Source organism: Eubalaena glacialis, chromosome 6 (genome assembly GCF_028564815.1).
Source record: "Eubalaena glacialis isolate mEubGla1 chromosome 6, mEubGla1.1.hap2.+ XY, whole genome shotgun sequence".
NCBI classification, from domain to species: Eukaryota; Metazoa; Chordata; class Mammalia; order Artiodactyla; family Balaenidae; genus Eubalaena; species Eubalaena glacialis.
The window spans coordinates 151,538,914-151,564,383 of NC_083721.1; the positions used below are offsets into that span (position 1 = coordinate 151,538,914).

At 43.9% G+C, this 25,470-nt stretch overlaps 1 protein-coding gene across 5 annotated transcripts in view; it reads left to right on the forward strand.

Annotated features, from left to right (window-relative positions):
* Positions 1-25,470, forward strand: part of RARB (retinoic acid receptor beta) — a 787,132-nt gene that overhangs the window by 636,240 nt on the left and 125,422 nt on the right. For all 5 annotated transcript variants that reach the window (XM_061194748.1, XM_061194747.1, XM_061194752.1 and 2 more), the window contains one exon: positions 3,567-3,715. In XM_061194748.1, the coding sequence (XP_061050731.1) occupies positions 3,567-3,715 (149 nt within the window). The remainder of the gene's footprint in view (positions 1-3,566; positions 3,716-25,470) is intronic.

A 25,470-nucleotide genomic window follows, 5' to 3' on the forward strand; every position in this document is an offset into this window, starting at 1 on the left:
AAAAGGCTTTCGATTCTGAGGTCTCCCCGCTTCCATGTGCTTTGCCTGAGTTTCTCGGGGATTAGATTGCCTGCAGTTCAGTTTCCTCTCTTTGGGAGGGGGAGATGCTGGACCCCCTCAGTACATGGATTTGAAGCTGCATATTTATGGAAATTACCACCCACGTTTGAAATTCAGGGCATAGCTCTGACAGCTGAATCCAGACCTAACAGAATTCTATTTACAACCTTCCTAGACAAGCCAGATTAGCTGTTCTACACGAGCCAGTAGAACATGAAAATACACTCTCCCCACATTGCACACAACGCGGGATTGCTCCTCGTGGTGACAACACAGTTCGGTCCCTAGGGGGGAATTAGAGGCACACAAATAAAACCAATCAGAAAGTTCTGGGAGGCGTTTAGGGGAGGACACACTTATGTTGATATTAGGAGCGTAAATTGACACAGCCTTTCTAGAACTCACAACGTATTCTTAAATAGCCATAACTTTTGAACTAATAATTCCACTTCTGAGAACTTAGCCTAAGGAAATAGTCAGAGATGTGCTGAGATTAGCTACAAAGATATTCATCATAATGGAATGTTTTGCGGGAAAAATATTTATTGACAAGGAAACAAACTCATGACATAGTAAGTTAAACAAAGTCCCAAACAGAATCTACAGTATAATTCCACTTTTTAAGGTAAACAAACTGACCAAAAACATTTATACGCATAGTAAAATGTTTTGAAGGGTAGATGCCAAGATAACAGTAATTTTCTCTGAATGAAAGGATTGTGAGTAATTCTGCGTGTGTTTTCTTAAGTTTGTTTTTTTTTTTCAGGGCTCCAGAAGCATTTAATTTTTTAACATCTCTGAAATCAGGCTGTGTCTCACAAGCACTGATGGGTCATAATTTAATTGGCAGTACTTTTTTGTCTTTCTTAATGATACATAGAATAACATGCATTTTATAATCTATGGTGACTCAGGATCAGTGACACCCAGTAATAACAATAGTAACAACAGCAGTAGCAGCATCTTAGATTTTTTTATTGCAATATAGTTGATGTACAATATTATATGAGTTACAGGTGACATTATAGTGCTTTACAATTTTTAAAGGCTATACTCCATTTATAGTTATTATACAATATTGACTCTATTCCCCGTGTTGTATCGTTGTAGCTTATTTTATATTGTTTTCTTAGATTTTTAACAAAGAGTGATGTATTATTTTGTACTGCTTTCTTGTCGACGCCATTATGACTCATTTGCTTTCAGTGAAGCTGATTGGTTTAGGGGGAGGCATGCTTTTGCTTTTGTAGCTTGATAGCTGATCTGATGAGCTCTCATGACATCTTCGATGCCCACCTTCCTGTACAACCCTTGCCACAATTGTGCTGAGCTACCCAGTAAAGACAGCACTAGATTTATCTACTAGACCTGCCTAACTCTAATGAATTCATTCCAAGATTCTTCTGAATTATGACAATACTATAATTATAGTTGATTCTATTCCAAAGGGATAATTAATTAATTTTAAAGGAAGCCAATGAGTATGTGAAAGCTACTTGGTTTCTAATTTTACCATTTAACAACTTAGAAGGGCACTTAGGGCTTGGAATGAAGACAAATAAGGAAAAGAGGAAAAGCTCATGTATTAATTCAACAAATATTTATTGATTACCCACCTACTATGTGCCAGCACCTCTTCTAGGCCTGGAACAGAGTTGTAAACAATTCATCTAAGTTCCTTGGTTTCACAAGACCCATACTTGGGGGGTCTTTTATATTCTGTAGAATATAAAATTGTACACAAACAGACTTTCTAAATTTAGACACTAGTTAGCGTATTATAGAAAATAAAATAAAATAAAATGAGATATAGTGACCAGGAGTGGGAAGGGGCCTTTTATTTAGAAAAGTCACCCGTGAGGAGGTGACATTAGCTGTAAGATCTAAGAGAGAAAAGGAACTAGACGTGTGAAGGTCTGAGAACTTCCAGGTAGGGAAAATGGTCAGCATGATACCCATAAGTTGGTACAAGAGCTTGGCCTGTTCAAGAGATGGAACAGAAACCAAGCGTTTAGAAGTCAGTAAATGAGGAGAGTCATTGAATTCAGTGATGTTGCTGAAGGCCCACATCATGAAGAGCCTTGCTGGACACAGCAAGGAGACTGACTTTGCTCTCATCGGTGACGGATGGAGCGTGTGAGGGTTCTCGGCAGGTAAGGGAGACAGAGTGATTTTAACTTTGGAGCGGTTATCTGACTGTGCTTGTGCGGAGGGGACCCTAGGCCGGAAGGGTGGGCACCGGGAGACCAGTGCAGGAGCTTCTGTAGTAACTGAGGTGAGAGATGCTGCCGGGTTGCTGGGCTGGCCTGGCAGCAAGACCTCAGACAAGGATGGATTAACAGTATGTGTAGGGGGCAGAGCTGACTTGCTGAAAGCTAGGCTATCGGACAATCCAGTGGGCAGAGTAGCTAATCTGGGAGATGGTGAACAGTGGAACAACCGGAAATTTTATACTCTGGGAAATATACTGTGTATTGTGAAGTGATTGGAGGTTGGAAGATTCTGGAACATTATTTGACCACTTTTCGCCCCTCCCTTCCCCACTTCCTCATCCTTTATGAGCAGTTTTGCCTGTAATAGGAACAGGGCCAGGTCTTGCTTTGACATGGAGCATAAATCTGGAGAGTAGGGATGGGAGAATACCTGTATCTTAAGCTCCATAAATTCCTATTCCTCGTGGATTTTGGGTGGTTAAATAATGAGATGGGGGATCGCGTGTTTGTAAGTCTAGAATGAAGAGCAACGTCAGGCTGTGCCATCACTAATGTAATGCAATGCTTTTCAAACATTAACTGTACATTCGGTCACCTGGGGGTTTGGTTAAGATGTAGATCTGACTCCTTGGACTGGAGCTGGGGCCTGATACCGCGTTTTCTAACAAGCTCTGACGTGGCGCTGACACTCCTGGTCCAAGGAGGACTCAGTAGCAACGGTCTCGCCGCCACTGCTGTTAGTGAAGCTCAGCTCTGGCCGCGTGCTGACGGCCCTTTCTGTGTCCTTGTTGAATGGCTGCTTTGGGCGTTTTCTTCCTTTGTCCTAAGGAAAGTTCCTTTTGGTTAAGTGAGAGACAGGGTCAAGCAGGTCATTTCAGAGACTCTAACTGAACTGGAAGCTAGGGGGAACTAGAGTCGAAAGAGCCCTGGGTGTGCAGTGAACATCTGACTTTGTGTCTTGGCTTTACCACTGCCCAGTTGGTCTTGGACAAGTCACTGCACTCCTTGAGCTTCTGTTTCTCTTGAGGGTGAAATGGTGATAAAATCATCTCCCTCACGGTGCCACGTTGCTCTGCAAACGAGAGAGGCGTACAGGATTGCTTTGTAAACTGTCAATACCACGTTAGAGTCAGGATGGCCCTGCAGTGCCTACACTGGCAGCTCTTTTTGTGGGCCTATCCTTGCTATGTTATTGCTGAATTGGGGGCAGAGGCCTATGAACTCACTGGTGAAAAAACAATGAACTGAAATACGCTTTCTCTTTTTTCCTCCCCCTTCCCGTCTCCACCGTAGCGATTGAAACACAGAGCACCAGCTCCGAGGAACTGGTCCCGAGCCCTCCGTCTCCACTTCCTCCCCCTCGAGTGTACAAGCCCTGCTTCGTCTGCCAGGACAAGTCATCGGGGTACCACTATGGGGTCAGCGCCTGCGAGGGGTGTAAGGTGAGTGCCCAGCTCCAGGACTGGGCCGCTTTGATGTCTTGTCACGTCACCTCCAGTCGGTGTGGTGCTCTGGGTTGTGTGTGATGGTTTCATTTCTTCCTCAGAGCTCATTAGTTAATTCAGAAACTTCTGCAAATGTCTGATGGGAGCCAAATGTTCTAGGGCCCTTACAATAACCTGTAACAGTTCTTTTCAGGTCGCAAGAGCCTTTGAAGGCGTCCTGAAAAGCATCCCCTATTTCTCTTTAGAACATGCCATCTGGTGTCTTTGTAGTTTTATTTCATTTTTAAATATGACTGACAATCCCCTGAATCAACTTGCAGAGAATCCAAGGTTGAAATGGGGATTTATCTTCTGGCTGTTTCCTCAGCCCTGTGGCCTTTGAATTACAGTTTGATTTTCAGCCTGTGGGGACTTGCTACTGTGTGTGCGTGCGTCATAAATTCAGGGGAGCTGGATTTAAAATTCCAGCCTACAGAGTCTCGGAGGCTGAACATGTGTCAGAGAGCCTATGTGGCTGCTTTGAATCAAGCTAGACAATCGTAATCGAGTCCAACAGGCTTAATTAAGTGAAAGAGCTTCTTATTTTTTTTAAAGAGAAAAGGAACAAAGAATGACTTCACAGGCAAATCCAACTCATCCACAGACAGTCTTTCAAAGGATCTGTGACTGTCTTGAGCCAGCCCTTCCCTAGATACACGGCTTCTTTCTGTTCCCGCCGATGGCAGTTCAGGTGTGCTGTTTATGCATCAAAACTGCATGATGCATTGATCACTGCAGGCACGTTGGAGCATTACAGCCCCCTTCCCCGTCCCCAGCTGCTCCAAGGCATTTTGTATTTAGCGGAGCAGAGTTACTACTTTCTGCGTGCACGGGTCAGGAGCTAGTCTGTGACAAACCATCCTCAAAAGGAATGGCTTGAAACCACCGCCTTTTTATTTATTTATTTTTAACTTTTTAGTTTATATCGGAGTACAGTTGATTCACAACGTCGTGTTCGTTTCAGGTGTACAGCAAAGTGGTTCAGTTATACGTATACACGCATCTATTCTTTCTCAGATTCTTTTCCCATTTAGGTGGTTACATCATATTGAGCAGAGTTCCCTGTGCTGTACAGGAGGTCCTTGTTGTTGAAACCACAACTGTTAGTTTGGCTTACGACTCATGGGCCGGTGCGCTCGGCCAGGCTCCTCTGGGGGTTTCGTGTGGTCCCAGCCGTGCGCCACACGGACCGGGTCCGCCGCAGGTTAGCTGGTGGGCTCTGCTTCTGAGGGTGCTGCCGGTTGGTGGGGGACCTCTCATCCCGTCGGGCTGGCCCCAGTTATTTGCAGGCAGGGCTCCAAAAGAGAGAGTCGGGCTACACAAGGCCTCCGGAGGCTCGGAAGGGACACACTCGTGCTTCTGACACATTCCAAAGCAGGTCAGAAGGCCAGTCCGTACTCAACAGGTAAGAACATAAACTCAACTTCTTAGCAGGAGGAGCTGCGAAGTCACAAGATAAGAGGCGGGAATACAGGGGGAGGACAGCTGGGGCCGTTTTTGCATTCGGTCTCGCTCACAGCACGTCTGATGGCCTGGGAACACAGAGTGGACCAGGACCTGGGACCCGGGACCCCAGCTGCCCCTCACACACAGCCTGGCACATCCTGGGTGCTGAAAGATACAGCTTGAAGAAACGCCTGAGTGTCAGCCCCTCAAAGAAATTATGCGAGGTTTCCTTCCTCTTCGAATCATTTGAATAAACATGAATTTGTTTACAGGGTGAGGCCGGTTTGGAGAAGTTCATTACAGCCTTAGGAATATCTCTTCCTCCGGGGGTGTGTTGGTTTGAAAGGAAGGCCCCTTCTTCCAGTAGCCTCAGATATGGTGGTCAAGGAAAAGAACACGGCAACCAGTTGGCAGCTGGATAAAAAGCAAAGCATCTGTGCATCTAATTACTGCTTTATTATTGGTAACCCCTCGCCGAACCTACTTAAATTTATCCTGAGATCTGGGAAGGTTTCAGCAGAATCCCGGTTCACTCCGGCCATTTGTTGTGCAATCTATAAATAAATCATTCTCTAGTGCTCATTTGGAAGTTAAATGAAACGACACTCCTTTATTTCAAAAAACTTTGTCATCTCATGACCAGAAACCTTAATGAGGGACGTTATAACTCAGTTTACCTGCTCCTTTTATGTCCCGGGAAAAGAAATTATCCAGTGTGTCTTCTCGTGCCAGATCCCAAGCCCTACCTACATATTAAGCAGTTTCACACTCTGTAAAGTACAAACTGTTTTAATCACCTCTTAGTCAGCTAATTCCCTGACCTCTTGTTTTAATTTGGGATTCTGTCTCTTTTTAGGAAAAAACCCAACAAAAACAAAACCCAGAGCAGCGCAAGCAACTTTGATGAACTTGGTAAAGCTGTTCAGAGCCCTATTGGGGTGTAGCTTTTTAATAAAGAACTATAAGCCCAATAAAGTCAGATGAGCTTGCCAACCAGTTGTCCGACTAAAGGGTTTTTGAACTATGGGTGGGTCTCTGAAAATGTGGACTGCCTTTCCCCCTGGTTGTTGAGAAAGACTGGTCTGCATCTTGGCTTGCTGGGAAAACGTGACGAAATTCATAGAACTGAAAAATATGAGAAAGCAAAATATAATGTGACAGCCAAAGGAAAAAATATATAACTTTAAAAAAAATTAAATATAACTTTTGTTATCATTTTAAAAATTACCAACACAATGCAGAATTTATTGTATAAAAAAATGGAACATTAAAATAACCATAGTTCTACCCTGGGAGAAAAACCCCTGGTAAACCTGTTTTTCTATTAGTATGTGCATATTGTTATTTTTGGTGTTTTTTTACAAGGATAGTATTTTATGTTGTATACTGGTTTTAACTTTCTTTTTAAATTTAATAATCTTTCATGACCAAAGTTTAAACAACTGCATAGTTTTTATGGCTATGCCATTAATGTTGTGGTTTATGGTTATATCATAATATATTTCATGAATCCCCTGTTGTACAATTGAGGTGTTCTCAATGTTTCTCTACTATAAATAATGCTTTAATAAATAGCCTTTATGTTTATCTCTGATAATTTACTTAGGATAAATTAGTAGAAGTGGAATTTCTAAGTCAATGGCTCTGTACACTTTTAACGCTTAAACAAATTTCCAAGATGCCCTCTAAAAGAGGTATATCAATGTAAGCTCTGTTAGTCTGTGAAGAGTTAGTATTATTGAAGACTATCTGTTAGAACTCTCTCCCCGTGATTATGAGGTAACGAATCAAGAAACAACTTCTCTTCGGGAATTCTGCCTATCTTTAGTTTTGTTGTTTATAATGGGCCCCAGGCATGATACCATTTTGGGCTACCAGCAGATACACCATGGGCCCCCAGTTGACCTATAAGGGCTGGCCCATCCTTTGGCTGGAGATCAAAGATCACTTCTCTGGGCTGGGAGCCCCTGCTGTAAAGTAGGATTCCCAAACAGAACCCAATTTACATCTTTAAAAAGGAGTATCCACAGTAGCTTCCGCCTGTCGTGACCAGAATGACCGTATTGACTATTGTTTGGGGAAGAGAACGTTCTGTCTCCCTAGGGACCAAGCGGCAGTATCAGCCTCAGAATTTAATGAATGGGTTGTGGGCTACCTCTGGGAATGGCCAGTGGCTGCTGTGTTGACACAGCATCACCATGGCATCATAACCACCAGCTGTACCATAGTGATGTCCTGTTAGGGGATTTCCAGCTAAACAGGACAAATGGCAAATTTTTATAGGGGACAAAGGGTACATAAAATGAACACGTGGTGTAGTTAGCTAAGAAGGTTTAATGATATAAAGTAATAAAGCTGATTTTCAGGTGTCTTTAAGAAACAATCTCATTGCTCATAGCTAGAATTTATGCACAGTTTTGGCCTTTATCCTATTTACATTTCCATTTTTGTAGCTTTCAAAGAGTACGGAATCTAGAGTGAGAATACCAGGATTTGAATCCTAGCTGGGCTACTTGCTAGTTTTGTGACCTTGGGCAAGCATCTTTCATTCTCTGTGTCGCTCTCTTTTCTCAATTGGAAAAATGGAGATGATAATACCGCCTACCATCTAATATTGTTGTGAGGATAAAATGAGTTACTATAGAGCATATACTTGGCACATAGTAAGTGGTATATCTGCTTAGTTATTGTTTGTACTGTCATGAACTTATTATAATTACTTTTGCACACAGTCATGTAACATTGGTTATAATCTCAGTATTCCTTCTTGTAATGTTCTTTCAGCAATTCCCTATTCCTTTGTACCCAAATCAACACTGCCTCATTCCTTCAAGACTCAGGTTAAGACCCAGCCATTGCATGGAACCTCCCCTGATTACCTAGTACGGGAGTTGTTACAAATTGATTCTGTAAAGAGCCAGACAGTAAATAGTTTAGGCTTCAAAGGCCATATGGTTTCTGTTACAGCTACTCAACTCTGCCATCGCTGCATGAAAGAAGCCATAGACAATATGTAAATGAATAGGCATGGCTATGTTCCAATAAAACTTTATTTCTAAAAACAAGCAGTGGACCACGTTTGGCCCTTGGGCCTAGTTTCCTGACCTCTGCAAAAGTACATGGTGATATGTCCTGTTTTTAGTTTCTAAAACTCAGAAGCTGATGGCCCAAAGCATTCATGTCAGAGGTGGCAGCAGCTGTTTCTGGTGGACTGTGGGCCTAGGACGGCTGCTCCCCATCCCTGCCTGCCCGGGCTCCATGGCAACAGCTTCAGGACCACTCTCCCTATCAGTTGTTCCTCCACCTCTCATTCCTGCTCAGCTCCCACCTCCTTATCATCCAAAGCCAGAAATTAGCAATTTCCTTATAAGTGAGCTACTTCCAGAAACACCTGGCACCTTACTTTAGAGAGGTTTGTGGGATGTATTTTATGATCTTCCATATCAGTTAGCTTTTCCTGCCTAACAAAAAGCTCTAATGCTTGTTGGCTTAAAACAAACGACACTTATTATTTGTTACAATTCTGCGCAGAGCTTCTTGTCTGGGCTGGCTTGGCTTGGGCCAGGCGGGCCTAGGATGGCCTCACACACATGACCGGGGCCTTGACAGGATGACTGGACCCTCTCTCCATGTTGCTGCTCCTCACCCGTGAACCTAGCCTGCATTTGTGCACGTGGTGGTGGGCAGGTTCCCATCAGGAAGACAGGACAAGCACCAGTATGCAAACCTCTGGTTGCATCGCATTTGCTAATGTCCCATTGGCCCAGCGTGGTTAAGCCTGGATTCAGTGGGTAGAGAAGCGAACACCACCTCTTATGGGGAAAAGTGGCAGAGTCACCCTGCAAAAGGGTGAGGATGCCAGAGCCGACATTTGATGACATACCTTCTTGTATTATGCCCTGGTTTTGTGCAGAATTCTCTTCCAAAAACTATATTCCAGGGCCGCAGTGCTGGGCGCCAGAGATACAGCAGTGGACATGACAGACAGGTTCCTTCTGGAACAAGGGCAGAAGACAGGCAAACAATTTAGAGTTGGAAGAAAATGAATAGGATGGTCTGGTAAAGAATAACGGAGGGGGACGTGATTTGATAGGGAGTCAGGTGAGAGCTCATGGCTGCGAAGGAGCCGGCTGTGTAATGGGGTGTTTTAGGTCAGAAACTGAACTTGGATTCTAGGGCCATATCTTCCCTTCTTTGTTGTGTCCATTAACTTCTCTGGGCTTCAACAAAGCTGTGAAACTAAAACAAATCCACAAGTTTGAACCCCGTCCTACTCCAAATGCAAACACTACAACAGTGAACCCAGTAAGTGCACTGATTTCTTGTTAGGAATAGCTTGTGTGGCGTGGGAGTCCCTGGTGTTTACAAGTCTGAGATGAGTAGGGGGGGAGGAAAAAACTGCTCTTGTTGGATACCTTCTCTGTACCAGGCATGGGGACATTTTATACTCCTATTTCATTTAATTCTCACAACAGCCCTCCAGGGGGTTAGGCTTTATGACCACCATTTTAAACATGAGAAAACTGAGGTTCAGAGAGGTTAAGGAACTTGGCCAAGGTCACACAGCTGGATTTCAATCCTAGTCTGTTTGGAAAATTCCTCACTGCTTCAGCCACACTGAAACAGTGGGTAGGAAACAGTGGTGTGTTGTGTTCCAGTTTGGGGGTTTCATGGGGCAACAAATGGAAAACAAAAACAGGTGGGAGCGTACTTCAAAAGAGAAACAACCCTATCGTCTTGATCATTTCATAAAAGAAATGACATTTTACATCAATAAGTAAAAGAAGGAAGAGCTTGCAAGGCAGTCTTTCCCAAGGAGGGACAGTTAACACACGGGCTCCACCCATGGGCACACTCCCAAGTGGTGCTGAGTCCTTGGTCTCTCCGCTTTGCCCTTGGTGGGTGGAAACTTCCCATCTCTGAGCCAGCGCCCAGCCCACGTGGGGAGCCCATGAGACACAGAGGGATGCTTGATCGCGGTCACGCTGGTAGCCTGCTATTTAAAGCAGCCTTGAAGAGTGTAAACTCCACCAGCCCCCTCAGTCCCTCAGGGCTCATTTCATCCATTTTCTTATCTGCCTTTGTTTTCCTTGCCTCTGAAGAAGGAGGCTCTCATCTCCAGGACAGCATTCGGCCACTGGGCTGGTTTGGGGTTTTTTTCCTGGCAGACAGCAAGTAGTATGCTCAGTACAAAGAGTTTTGCAGTCAGGAAGATGGATGTCTGCACTTAATTTTAGAACTCCTATTAAATACTATAAATGTGCTTGGTGATTTTATTTGACCGAGGCCATTTAAGATGACATTGTTTTTTTGTTTTTAATCAGCATCCATAAACATGAACATTATGCTCTGTTTGGAGAGCATTCTGGGCTCTGCCCGCCCTTCACAGTTGCTTCTGCTTATGGGTTTGCTGCAAGATCCAGTCCCAAGAACAATATAACACACGAAAGACAATAACAGAAACAGGACAATGTCTGCATGCTGTAGTAGCTAAAGCTGCATTATGAAGCCTGCCATCGAGTTCATTATTTCAGTCCTTGATCCAAAAAGAGTAGGTCCCCTCATAGGCCCAAAGAACTGTCCTCCTTTATAAAAGTGGCCAACAATGGAGAACTTATTTATTCTCTCATTGATCAGACATTTACTAAACACCTTCAATGAGACAGGCTCTAGGTACAGAAATTAGAGGTTTTTATGTATTTTGTTCCCAGTGTTGTGTCCCAGTGTTTAGAAAGTACATAGAACGGTGCCTGTTAAATAACAGGTACATAGTAGAAGATTTACTGAATGAGAGGATGGGTGTATGTACGGGCAAGGAGAAAACAGTCCACGTGCCGTGTGCTGTGACACTGGAAGTTGCAGGGCGTGACGGGTGCAGAGAAGGAGACTCGCATCCCTCTGACACTTCCAGGGAAGGCTTTACAGAAGAGGTGGTTTTACGGATGTGTGAGCGTTTTCCAGATGAGGCAGGGGAGACGAGCGTTCCAGGAAAAAATTAAAGACTAATCTGAAAACAAGGGAACTTGGGATAGTCCGTGAAGAATTGCATGGAAATGTGGAAACTTATCCCTTTTCTTAAGGTTGGTTTTGCGCAGCCCTGTGTAGGCGTCTGGGGATCAGTGGGCATGAAAGATGCTCAGAAGGGCTCACTGCTGTGTTTCTTCAGAGCAGCCTTCTTTGGCACCCTCATTAGGTCCTTCTCTTTCATGTGTTCTGTTGTTCTCCTTTGTTGCACTTAACCCAGCTGTAATTAACTTACTTTTTAATTAATTTTATTGGAGTAGAGTTGATTTACAATGTTGTGTTAGTTTCTGCTGTTCAGCAAAGTGAATCAGTTATACATATACACATATCTGCTCTTTTTTAGATTCTTTCCCCATAGAGGCCATTACAGAATACTGAGTAGAGTTCCCTGTGCTGTACAGTAGGTCCTTGTTAGTTATCTATTTTATACATAGTAGTGTGTATATGTCAGTCCCAGTCTCCCAATTTACCCCTCCCCTCCCTTGCTCCTTGGTGACCGTAAGTTTGTTTTCTACATCTCTGACTCTGTTTCTGTTTTGTAAATAAGTTCACTTGTATCATTTTTTTTTAGGTTCCACATATAATCGATATCATATGATATTTGTCTTTTTCTGTCTGACTTAACTTCACTCAGTGTGACAATCTCTGGGTCCATCCATATCGCTGCAAATGGCATTATTTCGTTCTTTTTGATGGCTGAGTCATGTGACTAGCTTATTGTAATGGAGCTGTTTGTTTGCTCCCAGCCTCCTCTGTCACACTGTAAACTGCAGGAAGACTGGGGCTGGTCTCTCGTCCGAGCTTTATTACCAATGCCTAGCATAGTGCTCTGTGCATAGTAGGGCCTGAATAAGTGTTTTTAATCATAAATTAGATCTAATTCTGCAGTAATTAATATAGTAATAAATGACATGTAATAAATCAGATTTAATTCTATGGTAATGCACATAGTGGTATAATTTTATATATTCTATCTAATTATGTAATGAATTGCATCTAAATATATAGGGTTCGTGATTATATGTTCATGAACATTTTTATGAAATTTATAAACAGGACAAGGCCTTGGGTGGCCAAAGTCCAGCTCATTTCCTTAGTAATTTCTGCTTTTCACCTCAAGGTTAGCCCTTCACTGCAAAGGATATGTTCTTTTTGATACCGTCTTTAAGCGAACTCTTAAGGATTAGCAACTGGATCGATATACTCAAAAATACTGTGGGCTCTTAGTGCTTTAAAAAAAATAAGAATCTCAACATCTAGAATCTACCTTCATATCCAGAAACATCAAGACAGCTGAAATGACAGTCTGGCTATTTCTAGATTTAGTTCCTACAGAAGGAGAAAACAATTCTGCTGCTGGACAAATGTTGTTCTAACTTGAGAAATCATTTTGGATTGAAAAAGCAGGAAAAATCTGTCATTTTTTTTCCTTCTGCTATAGGAATAAACAGGAAGTGGAGGGTGAATTCTGAATTCTCCTGCAGTCCTATATTTTTTTTCCCATGTTGGCTGAGTGAGAATAGTTTATTTAATTTGGTGGCTTTACGTGGTTTATAAATTTTTTAACAGTTACAAGTTCATAAATGCTTGTTTAAATTACTTCGCCTGCTTGTTGTTTAAAAATATCTAGAACACTCTCATTTGCTGTTTTTTTTAAACAAGCTTCAAGCCTGTAATTTTTGGTAAAGCTTTCTCTCTGTGTCATACAGTAGAGGAACAAGCTCCGATATTCATAATTAACCTGTTGACTTGAAAATGGCTTACTCCCAATGATGTCCCAAGTGTATGTTTCAAGGAGTTTTGGTCAATGAAAATAATTAGCAAAAAATCAACAATGTTTCTGACTTAAAGCAAGTGTGGAGCCACCAGGGTTTCGGGGGTGCGGAAATAAGTTCCTTTTACAAAATTCCTAGAGACCATCATCTAAAAATGAATTGTGACAATGTATTACAATTTCACCAAACAAAAACAAGAATGTATTTTTGTCAGAGAAATAAAAGTATATGGTTTGGGGTTTCCTGAGAGTGATAGATATTATGACAGAAAATCATTTCTGTGTAAATAGATTTTACACCGTCCTAGGTTATGATTTAGTTACTTTGGGGAGATGAGTGTCTCCGCCGTCTCCCTAATAAACCTTTTACTGGAGAGGTTAAATAGGGAGCTTTCAGTTCTATATTTCCTTCTCCTGGTTGAAGTCTTGGAAAGAAGTCATGAGGAGTGGAATCACCTGGCAAGGGCACTCCTGTTTTGTTTTGTTTTTTAATTTAATTTTTATTTTATATTGGGGTATAGTTGATGAACAATGTTGAGTTAGTTTCAGGTGTACAGCAAAGTCATTCAGTTATACATATACAAGTATCTATTCTTTTTTCAGATCTTTTCCCATATAAATTATTACAGAGTACTGAGCAGAGTTCCCTGTGCTCTACAGCAGGTCCTTGCTAGTTATCTATGTATCGTAGTGTGTGTATGTTAATCCCCAACTCCTATTTTATCCCCCCTCCACCTTTCCCCTCCGGTAACAAGGGCAGGCGCTCCTGTTTTGCCAGCCCCTGTATTGCTCTTCCCGAGGGCAGGGCTGTGCATGCCTTGTCTGCCCTCTCTGTATGGATGCCTCTCTCCTCACCTGCAGACCTGTATAAAATTACAGAAACAGGAAAAATGCCTCACACTCATACTGCCTCTAAGTGTTTCTAAAGCACTTTCACTTTATGGAATTCAATTCAGCTGAGCTTTGCTGCAGTTAGGAAAAAGCCCTCCAAAATGTGCCATGTTTGGTACAGAATTTCTTCGTCAGGTTCAAGGCCTGTGTCCCCGGCTGGTGCCTCCTCTCTTGCTCACGGTGCGTCGGAAGGCAGGCTGCTCCCCGTGCTACAGTTCAGCATCCACTAGGCCCTTAGCTGCATCTGATTCCTGCTGGCAGACTGGGAAGGAGAGCACAGCGGCGGGGAAAGCCAGTCCTGGGGGCGCACAGAGAACTGTCAGGACCCGGGCGCAGCACCAAGCCAGCTGCAGGAGATGGAGTCTAGCCATGAGCCTGGGGACAGAGCAATGGTTAGCGATAGGACAGCCATAGTGAATTTAGTGGAGAGCGGAGCGTTCCTGCCTTAGGTGTTTTATTTGATCCTCATAAAAATTAGAGAAGTAGGTGGAAGAGGTTTTTTTTAACTTCCATTTCACAGGTGAGAAAAACGCACCCATCTACCATTCACGTCCTTGATTTGGAATCTGTTGCTGATCCTGACACGGTTACTGTGGAAACCAGCGAGGGTACATTATACAATTGTTCCCGTAATTTTCCCAGAATCTCATCAAACTATCTTTTCAAAGTCTATGATCCTAAACATCTTCATTCCCTAGTATGTTCGGTTTTGACGTTTTGAGAGACCGGGAAGGCCTTCCCCAGTAGAGGGAGGCCTTTATCAGGGGTTCGATTGTAGAGTCAGCCCACAAGGCAGAAATCACATGTAGCCAGAATGACCCCAGAAAACCCCTTCGGCAAGCAGACGGCTGGAGACGGACACACGGCTCCCAAGAAGGCAGCAAAGCCACTTCTTCCTCCAGCTTTGGAATATTGCTAGCCCCTCTGTGGAGCACCGTGTGAGATAGTTGTTTTCTGTTTTCGTGTTGTACCAAAAATATGCGTCCTTAAGCACAAGAGTTACACGAGCACAACACAACGCTCGCGGCACGGAAATCACACGTTTCTCTAGAAACATTTCCTTGTTTCTGAGTCTCTTTCATCATAATAGTTTCCTTGGGATTGGAATTTCTCTTGTGCCTTTTATGAGCTGTCTTTTTTTTTTTTTTTTTGGTTCAGTATTTTTCCACTTCAGAAAGGTGGCTAGATATGTCCAATGGATAAGCAATGCCAGAATGGGGGAAAGTTGTGTTCTCTGGACCCTAGAACTCATCCCTGAAAAATATCTAGAAAGGGGGATAAAAATCTGCGTGCATCTGTCTCCCGCCCGCACAATGCTCGCATTGTCTGGGGTGCAGGGGAAAGGCTGGGTTCTGGCAGCCCTGCCCCATTAGCGCCTTGTTCCTTGTTCCATATTGAAAAGATGACATTCCTTTGCTAGCAACGTCCTGCCCGGATTTCTGGCACCAGTTCTGTGGCCGGCACTGTCGCCTGGGGCATTTTTGTTTGGGTTGGTTTTGTTTTATTTCAAAAGCAGCGAAGTGCAGGCTGCATAAGTGTACAAGGTGGAACTGTTTTTATAGAGCTTGTCGTCGGACTTCTCAGTACAGTCAAGGTGGCCTGTCTGCCAGGGTGTCTGCTTCCTATTCACTAGTGTCAAAATGTGAGAAGGCACATACAGTAAATTTAACTTATTAGCTTGTTCTCAGGTGTTGCTGAGACAGCCCTTGGGTTTTAATGTGGGCCCCCTCCTCCCTCGCAGGATTTCATGTAATGCTCCATTTATAACAGAGATCGTGGATTTGCAGAGTAAATATTCCAATAAGGAAAAGCAAAATCTTCAGTGACCCTCTCAGTTCTGCTTCCATGGAGGCTTTTTCTGTGCCTGGAAAAAAAAGAAAAAGAAAAATCCTTTATATTGGCTGCAGCTCTGAACTGGAGCATGTAAAATGTACTTCTCAGGGTCTGTGAGCCTTAAAATAATGAGCGATGGAAAAATGTGAGGTAGGTCAGTGAGGGGGAGAACACTTCGGTTTTATAAAGGATTTTCATGGTTAAACAAATTTGGAGAAACTAGAATGATCAAACAACGTGAGTTCTCCTCTGTGCTTTTGAATCTGAAAATAGCAGCATTCTCAGTACACAACACCACCATTCATACGGGCTGGAAAGTCCCCAAATCATGAAAATTATCCTGATTAGTCAAACCCAGCAGGGATCATCTGACTGCTCCTTAGGGAAATGAGAATTTCAGCGTGGATCTCACTTCTGCATTTTGTACTCAAATTGTAGACAAGCTCTGCTGCATCTGGGGACTTTGGAGTGTGGGCACACTTTCAGCCAAGAAATACTTTTGAAGGCTGCTGCCCTTGTTTACATTACTCCTCATTAACGTAAAGAATTAGTCTCAGAATAATAGAATTTTGAGGAGGGCAGTTTTTTTTTTGATATTTATTGGTTTCCACAGGCATGTCCTGCTGTGTTAGATGCTCCTTCAACTGGTTGGTCCCCTAAGTTAGAAAATGTAGAGACCCAGTACTCCATGAGATGTCTTTTGATGGCTTCTATTCCACTTGAATGCACAATATATCATGTTTATGATCTCATCAAAAACACTATGCTAAAATGCTTGAATAGCCCTTAGTACATTTGTTGAATTGAACTGTGATAGAAAAACTATGACAGTTATTAGTCCAATGCCAGAAATTATGGGAGAGGGTATTAGAAATCGATTCCACTAATTCTGGTTATTTGCCCCAAAATGGAATCAAATGTAAAATTCCTCATCCATTTGTATTTTGGTCTTAAATTATTTCCTGCTTTAAGAGTTAGGTGGGAAATATGTTCTATTTAAATGAGTATTTGGTGCTAATTCTTGCCTGTTGACCAAAAATTTGAGCCTCATGTATATATTATACATACAGATATAGAACTTATTTCTGTAAATATTTGTGGCAGGTAGGATTCTGCACAAAATTGTGAATTATATCAAAGCCTAAAAGGGTCTAATTGTCATCACTAGATATATCTGGTTTTGAACCCGAATACTGAAGTTATTTCTTTCACTACACCCACGTGTGGGATGTTTGCACAGGGTTGATATCAGGGACCCGGTGGTTTAAGAAACCTAAAAGAGTATTTTTTAATTAGTAAATCTAGATCAGCACTCCTTTACTCTTTGATTCTGTCCCATCCATCTTATTCTTTATGAGCCCTGGGCCGCAGGAATAGTATTCCTGGGACTTCCCTGGCGGTCCAGTGGTTAGGACTCTGCGCTTCCACTGCAGGGGGCCCGGGTTTGATCCCTCGTTGGGGAACTAAGATCCTGTAAGCCACGTGGCACAGCCAGAAAAGAAGAAGAAAGAAAGAAATAGTATTCCTGTTCTCTACAATGCACACTATTAGAAATAAGAGTGTTGGAGGAGAGATGAGGATGGTGACCTCCAAGGAGCTCACCTGTGCCTCTGTTACGTCCAGGTGGGTGGGCCACTGTCAGTTACTTTAGCCACGCCCCCGTAACACAGGTGGAAACTAAAGGAGAGTGATGTTTACGTATTTTAGCAACTTATTTTACTTATTTATTTTTTAATATTTTTAATTAATTTATTTTTTTTGGCTGTGTTGGGTCTTCATTGCTGCCCGCGGGCTTTCTCTAGTTGCAGCGAGCGGGGGCTACTCTTCGTTGCGGTGCACGGGCTTCTCATTGCGGTGGCTTCTCTTGTTGCAGAGCATGGGCTCTAGGCGCGTGGGCTTCAGTAGTTCTGGCACACAGGCTCAGTAGTTGTGGCTCGTGGGCTCTAGAGCGCAGGCTCAGTAGTTGTGGCGCACGGGCTTAGTTGCTCCGCGGCATGTGGGATCTTCCTGGACCAGGGCTCGAACCCGTGTCCCCTGCGTTGGCAGGCGGATTCTTAACCACTGCGCCACCAGGGAAGCCCCTAGCAACTTATTTTAAAATATTAAAGCTGAAATTCCTACAAGGACATATAAAAATAATGTAAATAAAATAGAAAAAAATGATTTAGGTACATTTGTGAAACTTCCTATCTTTGTAACGCTTGTTTCTTTTTCTTCAAGCCGCCTGGGAGCAGGAAATGTTGTGGGTATATGTTGTTCTGAGGCCCTGCTGGGATGCAGGCCACCTGTCTTCTCCCATCACGAAGCTCCTCTGTCTTATGGCCCTACTGAATCCAGTGGAAGGAAATGCAGCCCTATTATGTGTCCAGGAGAAGGAGGGTGGGCAGTGTTGGTAGCATCGCTAGTGCTCACCCCTCGGCTTCGAGAACCGCCACCACCGTTTCTTTTCCATAGTCGTGTGGTTCTCAGTGTGGTTGCCTCATACATATGGTTGGTATGTCTGGCTGTGTTCCCACGCAGTGGAGGACGCGTTCCCTGCCCATCCGTATCACACACTACTGGGCCCTTGAGAAGGGGTTTATGTAAAACCCCTTGGGTAAGAACACTCCATCTTGTCTGTGCCTTCTGTTTTTTTAATGCCATTCTTCTCTGCCAAAAATGTTTCCAAGTCCCTTAAGCATACTTCCCAGGATAGATTTAGGAACAAATTTACGTCTCACCCAAAGTTGCCTGTCTCTGGACTGAATTTGGTTATACCATATCTGTCATTTTATTTTTCAGTAATCTCCCCTGCCTCTCTGGGAAACTCCCCACATTGAAGGGCAGATGCTCTCCCTGTCTTTATTTGAGAGACCCCATCCTGGACCTACAGCTGTCCCTTTCTGTGGAATCATCATGTCTTCAGTGTGGCCTGTTGAGTCTTGGTTGAATTGAAGCAATGGCAGCCATCCTGACATGCCAGGGTTCCTGTAGTAGAGCAGAACTCCCTCTGTAGCACTTGCTACTATTTGAGATTATTTCATTAATTGACCACTTATTCACTGCTCTTCTCTTCCATTACTGTATAAATACCCTGAGACAGGGACTTTGTAAGTCCTGTCCTCTTCTGTATTTCCAGTGCCTACGACAGAGCTTGGCACGATGCAGGCACTCTGTAGATGTTCGTTGAATGATTCTATAATAAACAAAAGTGGAAGCGAGAGAGAAAAACCAACCAGGATTAGAGCACAGTTGTGCCCCGTGGTTGTGTTGGCCCCTGCCCTGTAATAACTTGGACCGAAGGGGTACAGGGAGGAACAGAGGTTTCGGGTAATGCTGACTGAGTGTGTCCTAGCAGACAGGAATGGAAGAGTGACGGTTTCAGGAGGCATCCTCACCCGTTGCGTTGTCATTTTCGGCAGGAGCGTTCTCCCGTGCGCACTCAGGACCATGCAGGGGTGTCCACCCCACTGTCCTGCTGTCTCTGCCTTGCCACCCTCTACCACACCGCTCCTGGCCTGGAACAGATGATGTAAGAGCAACGCTTGAGCTCAGATTCCCCACCTCATGAGATAGATGGTGTGTTCGTGTCTGCCAAGGGTGACTGTTTTCTTATCAATTATTAAGGTCGCTTCTTAGCCTCGCGTTGAACTGGTTTTGAATTTCAAATATTGGTCATTTCCCATTCGTCATATACACCAGTGAGATAACAGATGCCTTCCTTTCATTATGAAAAATCCTGTAATTACTAACAAGTACGGGGCATACCACAGTGAGGATTTATGAATACAGTATCTCCTTCCTTTATGTAACACATTTATTGTGTAGGTAAGACAGAGAGGGGAGAATCCCTTCTTCCTTAGGGTTGAATTTCTAAAATAAGTGCATGCAGTAAAAATTGCAAAGGGTTAAAGTGACCCTTAATCATCCAAACAGTGTGTTCCAGTTACCAGTGCTGCACAGCAAACCATCGCAAATGTTAGTGCCATAAAACGACATTTCTTGTTTTGCTCACAGACTTTGTGGGTCAGGAATGTAGCCAGGACACGGTGGGGATGGCTTGTCTGGGCCTCCACTGAGAAGACAGCGTCTTCAGTGCCTGAGGTCTGGGAGCTGGAACCCTTTGAAGGCAGCTTCAGTTTTGCATCTGGTGGTTGGTGCTGCTTGTTGCCTAGGACCTCGGCCGGGGCTCTGGCCCAGAGCCCTGACACGGAACTTCTCAGTGCGGCTTGAGCTTCCTCACAAGAAGGTCATCTCGGAGTAATCAGACGTGTTGCATGGTGGCTCAGAGGTCCCGAAGACAAGGGGGAAGCCCAGCGGCCTTTTATTCCTACTCTTGGAAGTCCCAAGTGTCCCTTCTGTCAAATTCTGCTGGTCATAGCAGTCACAAGCCCACCCAGATTCATGGGGGGGGGGGACATAATACCCTCCTCTCATGGCGGTAGAGCCCCAGGTCAGTTGAGAAGAGCATCTGGGATGGAGGTAACCCCTGTGGCCGTCCTGGGGAAATCCAGCCTGCTGCAGCCTGGGGTCTGGTCTGAACCACAGTTAGATGGCTCTCTCTGCAGTTGAAGAAGCCAGGTGAAGTAGGTGGCTTGTTCTTAGGAGCCTGTTGTAGGAAAAGCATGCATCTTTATGCACTAGGAAGACTCATGGCTGACTTTGAAGAGGGGGACCTCAGAGAGACTAGGGCCCCGTGGGTTCCATCACCAATCTTGCACTTCAGGGCATGCACCCCCAGAGCTCAACGGGGGGTTGGTGTTTGGCTACCACCCACCTTGAAGCTGCTGTGAGTGGGTTCTTACTTCACAGGTAACTAAGAAAAATGATGTACACTTAGGGTGTACATAATGTCTGTGTCAACAGATAGGGGAAAAAAGTAATCCAGAAGGTCCAAGTGAGACCCAGCTCGGCCAGCTTCCTAGAAACAGGCTGCCTGCTCACCGCCCTGCCCTCCCGGGCTGTGTCAAGTCGTACGATTATTATCTTATTGATTCTAGGCGACTGAATGAATTTTGCTTTTATAAATGTGGGCTCTAATGTGAGACGTTCTCGTCCCTGTGCTTCCCGAGCTCCCTGCCAAGAGAGTTATTTATTCCTCGCCGGGCGTGCTATGCCTGTGCATGGTCAGGGTGCTGAACTCCCATTGACTTCGGCTGAAATTCTCTTGGCCTCAGTTTGGAAGTTGTCTCTGGGCCTTTAATTACACCCTCTGGCAAAGGAGAAGGAGCACTTGAAACATGCATAAATTCTGTACATATTTCCAAGGCTGGGCTGTTTAAAAAATGCTGTCTGTCTTTCTTCTTCTTCTTTTTTTTTTTTTTTCTCTTTGAACTTGGACATGAATTTTTGTAAAGTACAGCATGTCAAGGGAAGGGCAGTGAGAAAATATGCAGGGGTATTTACTTAAAAATTACTCAGCGTATCCATCACGGTGTGTTCACCGGTTTTAGGGTGGTATACCGTATAATGAGATGAGAGGTGTTGTACTTTATTTTAAATGGCTGCTTTAAAAAATCTCAACTTTGCTGTGCATAGTCTTATGCAATCCATGCCCCTCTCTGACCATAGTTTTTATTTTCCTTTTTTACATTTCTCGATAGATTAAATTTGTTCTTATTTCAAATTTAAACGCAAAACTGTGAAATATGCTGCATTTTGTTTGAATCCTTATAAGTAACTGAGTACTCACAGTGACTTTTTAAAGTATCAGATGTCATGGGTTTTAAGGCGATCGGTAGAATGCTGAACTGTTTCTGATGGCTTTTAACTGTGAAGCAGAATGGTGAGATCTTGGAAATCTGCAGGTCCCTTGCTTGGCGTCATGGGGTTACCACCTACCAAGCCTGAACTCTCTCTGTAAAGGAGGCTGGACTATCCCTGACCGCAGAATTCACAGGCCATGTTAATTGCACTGTATGTTTCCGCCCCTCCACTGCTGGACATTTTAAAGAAGCCACATGGAAGTGACATAGACTGATCTGACTTCCTCTCCCTACCCCCGTCATGCGTTACCAGCAGTGCAGCGACCAGGGAGCTGGTAAAGAACTTTAATGGCCCACATACTGACCATGGTCCTGAGTCGCAAATGGTTGGCTGTATTCTCTGGAAAAGAGAGATTTGTATACTTCACAGCAAGCTCAGTCTTGTTGAGATGGAACATTGCAGTCCTGTGGTTCCTGCCTCCCCTCAGCCCGAGCTAGTGATTTCCTCTGGCCCGGGAGTCATAGCACCCAATTTGCAGGTTCATCTTTTGTAGAAAAAGGAAAATAACGTCTGAGTGTTAGGATTATTTGAGAAACATACACTGTCGTGTGTACCCAGTGTTTCTTTAGTGAGAAAAGCACTTATCTAGCACTTACCCTGTGCTGGACACATATTTCAACTCAGTTAACCCTCACCACGGCTCTATGAAGAAGCTATAACTGCTCACCTTTGCAGGTGAGACCCCAGCTTGCTTCACGTTCTCTTTTCCTCTGATTCTCCACCAGTGACACGAGCCAGGTTAGATTCAAATGGGAGTTGAGGTTACTGACTTTCATCTTGAATATTTTCTGATTCATTATTCCTTGAGAGGCAAGGATGCATTTTGGTCATGTTTCATATAATTCTAGAGGTAAAAGTCACTACATATTCCACTCTGTTTCATTGAGTTTAGGGTAAAAGGATGCCAGATCATTTTCTGCAAAAATTAACCCCATTAAGAAATTGTGTGTACTTTTTCTTACTGGAGTTCGTTTTACTATTGGAGTTGAGAATTTGGATGCCTTATGGGGAGAGCCAGGCAAGGAGGTGAATGATGCAGGCTAATTTGGGACAATAGAGAGTGGTGGGGAGACAGCAGCTGTCTTCTCATTGATTGCTCCCCTGTATCAATGGTGTTCGAGCTGTAGCATGGAGCGGACGGCTTGTTAATCCATAGATCGCTGGGTCCTGCCCCCCAGAGTCTCAGATTCAGGAGGTCTGGGTGGCCCTGAGAGTCTGCATTTCTAACACGCTCCTGGGTCATGCAGGGTGCTGGTCCAAGGACCACATTTTGAGAGTCACTGCCCTATGGGAACGTGGGACTAGCATTGCCTGGTTTTCTAGTATTTCTAGTGAATCTCTCAATTCCTTGAGGATTGTGGCTTTTTCAAGGTCTTTGTGGTTCTACTGACATTTCGCTACTGAAAAAAACGAGGATTAGGCAAGAAAATATTAGGCAGAAACACCAAATCAATCTCTTTTGTAATTGAAATCTCCCACTTTTTAAATGTTGGCAACGAATTTAAAAGTTTTTAAACGACTGTGCTGGCCACCACTGAGCCAAAATAAACATATCTGTTGGCTCAATTCAGCGTACAGATGAGTAGTTTGCAACTTCTGCTTTAGATGCTAAGAAGATATAATGGATGAGAAAGAAAGAATTCAGTTTTTTGAATGTCTTCTCTGCAATTAAAAATATCAGGAAAAACTTTAGCAGAAGAAGAGAAAAGCTAGTCCAGAAACCTACTTTTATAACTGTCCTTTCCTTTTATAACTGGAAGGGGAGATCCATAAGCTGTTAAAATTATCAGATAGTTCCCTTGGTTAGGTGGATGCAGCCTGTGAGCCATGGTCCCTGTTGAAGCCTGTCGGCCAGGGACGGGCCTGGTTCCTGTGAAAGATCCTAGCGGGGCAATGTTGCTCTCATCCTCACCTCATCGTACCTGTGGTACCTCTCAGGCTTTTTTCTGCATCTCTCCACCCACATCCAACTTACTTTCTTTCCTGGCCTCGCCTCACTTTTTGTTTCGGCTTCACTTGCCCCTTTTGCCACTTCCAGTTGCATTGTGAAATAATAATAATAGCAGCTATGGGCTCCCCTGGTGGCGCAGTGGTTAAGAATCCGCCTGCCAATGCAGGGGACACGGGTTCAATCCCTGGCCCAGGAGGATCCCACATGCCGCGGAGCAACTAAGCCCGTGCGCCACAACTACTGAGCCTGCGCTCTAGAGCCCGCAAGCCACAACTACTGAGCCTGTGCTCTAGAGCCCGCAAGCCACAACTACTGAAGCCTGCACGCCTGGAGCCCATGGTCCACAACAAGAGAAGCCACCGCAATGAGAAGCCTGCGCACCGCAACAAAGAGTAGCCCCTGCTCGCCGCAACTAGAGAAAGCCCGTACGCAGCAACGAAGACCCAACACAGCCTAAATAAATAAATAAATTTATTTATTTTTTAAAAAATATATAATAATAATAGCAGCTAATGTTTTTAAGCATTCATGCTGTTTTAGGCTCTTAACATATATTAGCTCATTCATTTTCCTAGCAACCCCATGAGGTAGAAAACATTACTATCCCCATTGTAAGATAAGAAAACATGGCACAGAGGGGTTGTGACTTGTCCAAGATGAACCACACAGTTACTATCAGGCAGAGATGGGACTTGAACCCAGGCCGCTCAGCAACAAGACCCAAGCCCACAACCACTGGACTGACTCTACGCTAAGGCTCCCAAGCCCTCGCACTCCCTGTAGGGCTTGGTCCAATGCGGAGGCTGAGCCCTACAACTCACAGAATCATTTCCACTTGCCCTCTATCTCCACATGAACGTGTGGCTCATCAAACCTTTATCTCAATACAAATATGATTATGCACAGCACGAGGCCAGGTTTACTGCTCTTTGAAATGTCTGGAGTTGCCTGATGGGCCTCCTGCAGGATTGATTAGATCAAAAGCTTTACTTGATACGGTCTTTTAATAATAATCATTTTGGTCAATCACAGAGCATGTACTCAACCAAAAATCCCAGGCATCATTGTATTCAGGACTTATTGGGTGGGCCAAAAAGTGCCTTCGGTTTTTTAAGTAAGGATAAAAGACACATTTTTCATTTTCACCAAGAACTTTATTGAACAATGTATTCACCCTTTTGTTCCATTACCTTCTGCCATTTTTCAGGCAACTTCATAATTCCATCTTCCCAAAACTTTTTATCTTTTTGAGCAAAGAACTGTTCCAGGTGCCTTTTACAGTCTTCCGGGGAATTGAAATTTTTTCCATTAAGAGAATTTTGTAAAGACTGAAATCAATGGAAATCCGAAGGTGCAATGTCTGGTGAATATGGAGGATGAATCAGAACTTCCCAGCCAAGCTGTATCAGTTTTTGCCTGGTCATCAAAGAAACATGCGGTCTTGTGTTATCCTGATGGAAGATTATGCGTTTTCTGTTGACTAATTTGGGACGCTTTTCATCGAGTGCTGCTTTCAGTTGGTCTAATTGGGAGCAGTACTTGTTGGAATTAATCGTTTGGTTTTCCGGAAGGAGATCATGGTAGAGGACTCCCTTCCATTCCCACCATATACACAACGTCAATTTCTTTGGATGAAGCGGCCTTTGGTGTGGTTGGTGGTGGTTCATTTCACTTGCCCCAAGATCCCTTCCTTTCCACATTATTGTACAGTATCCACTTTTCATCGTCCGTCACAATTTGTTTTATTATTATTATTTTTAATTAATTAATTAATTTTATTTTTGGCTGCGTTGGGTCTTCATTGCTGCGCGCAGGCTTTCTCTGGTTGCAGCAAGCGGGGGCTACTCTTCGTTGTGATGCACAGGCTTCTCACTGTGGTGGCTTCTCTTGCTGTGGAGCACGGGCTCTAGGCGCATGGGCTTCAGTAGTTGTGGCACGCGGGCTCAGTAGTTGTGGTGCATGGGCTTAGTTGTTCCGCAGCATGTGGGATCTTCCCGGACCAGGGATCAAACCCATGTCCCTTGCATTGGCAGGTGGATTCTTAACCAC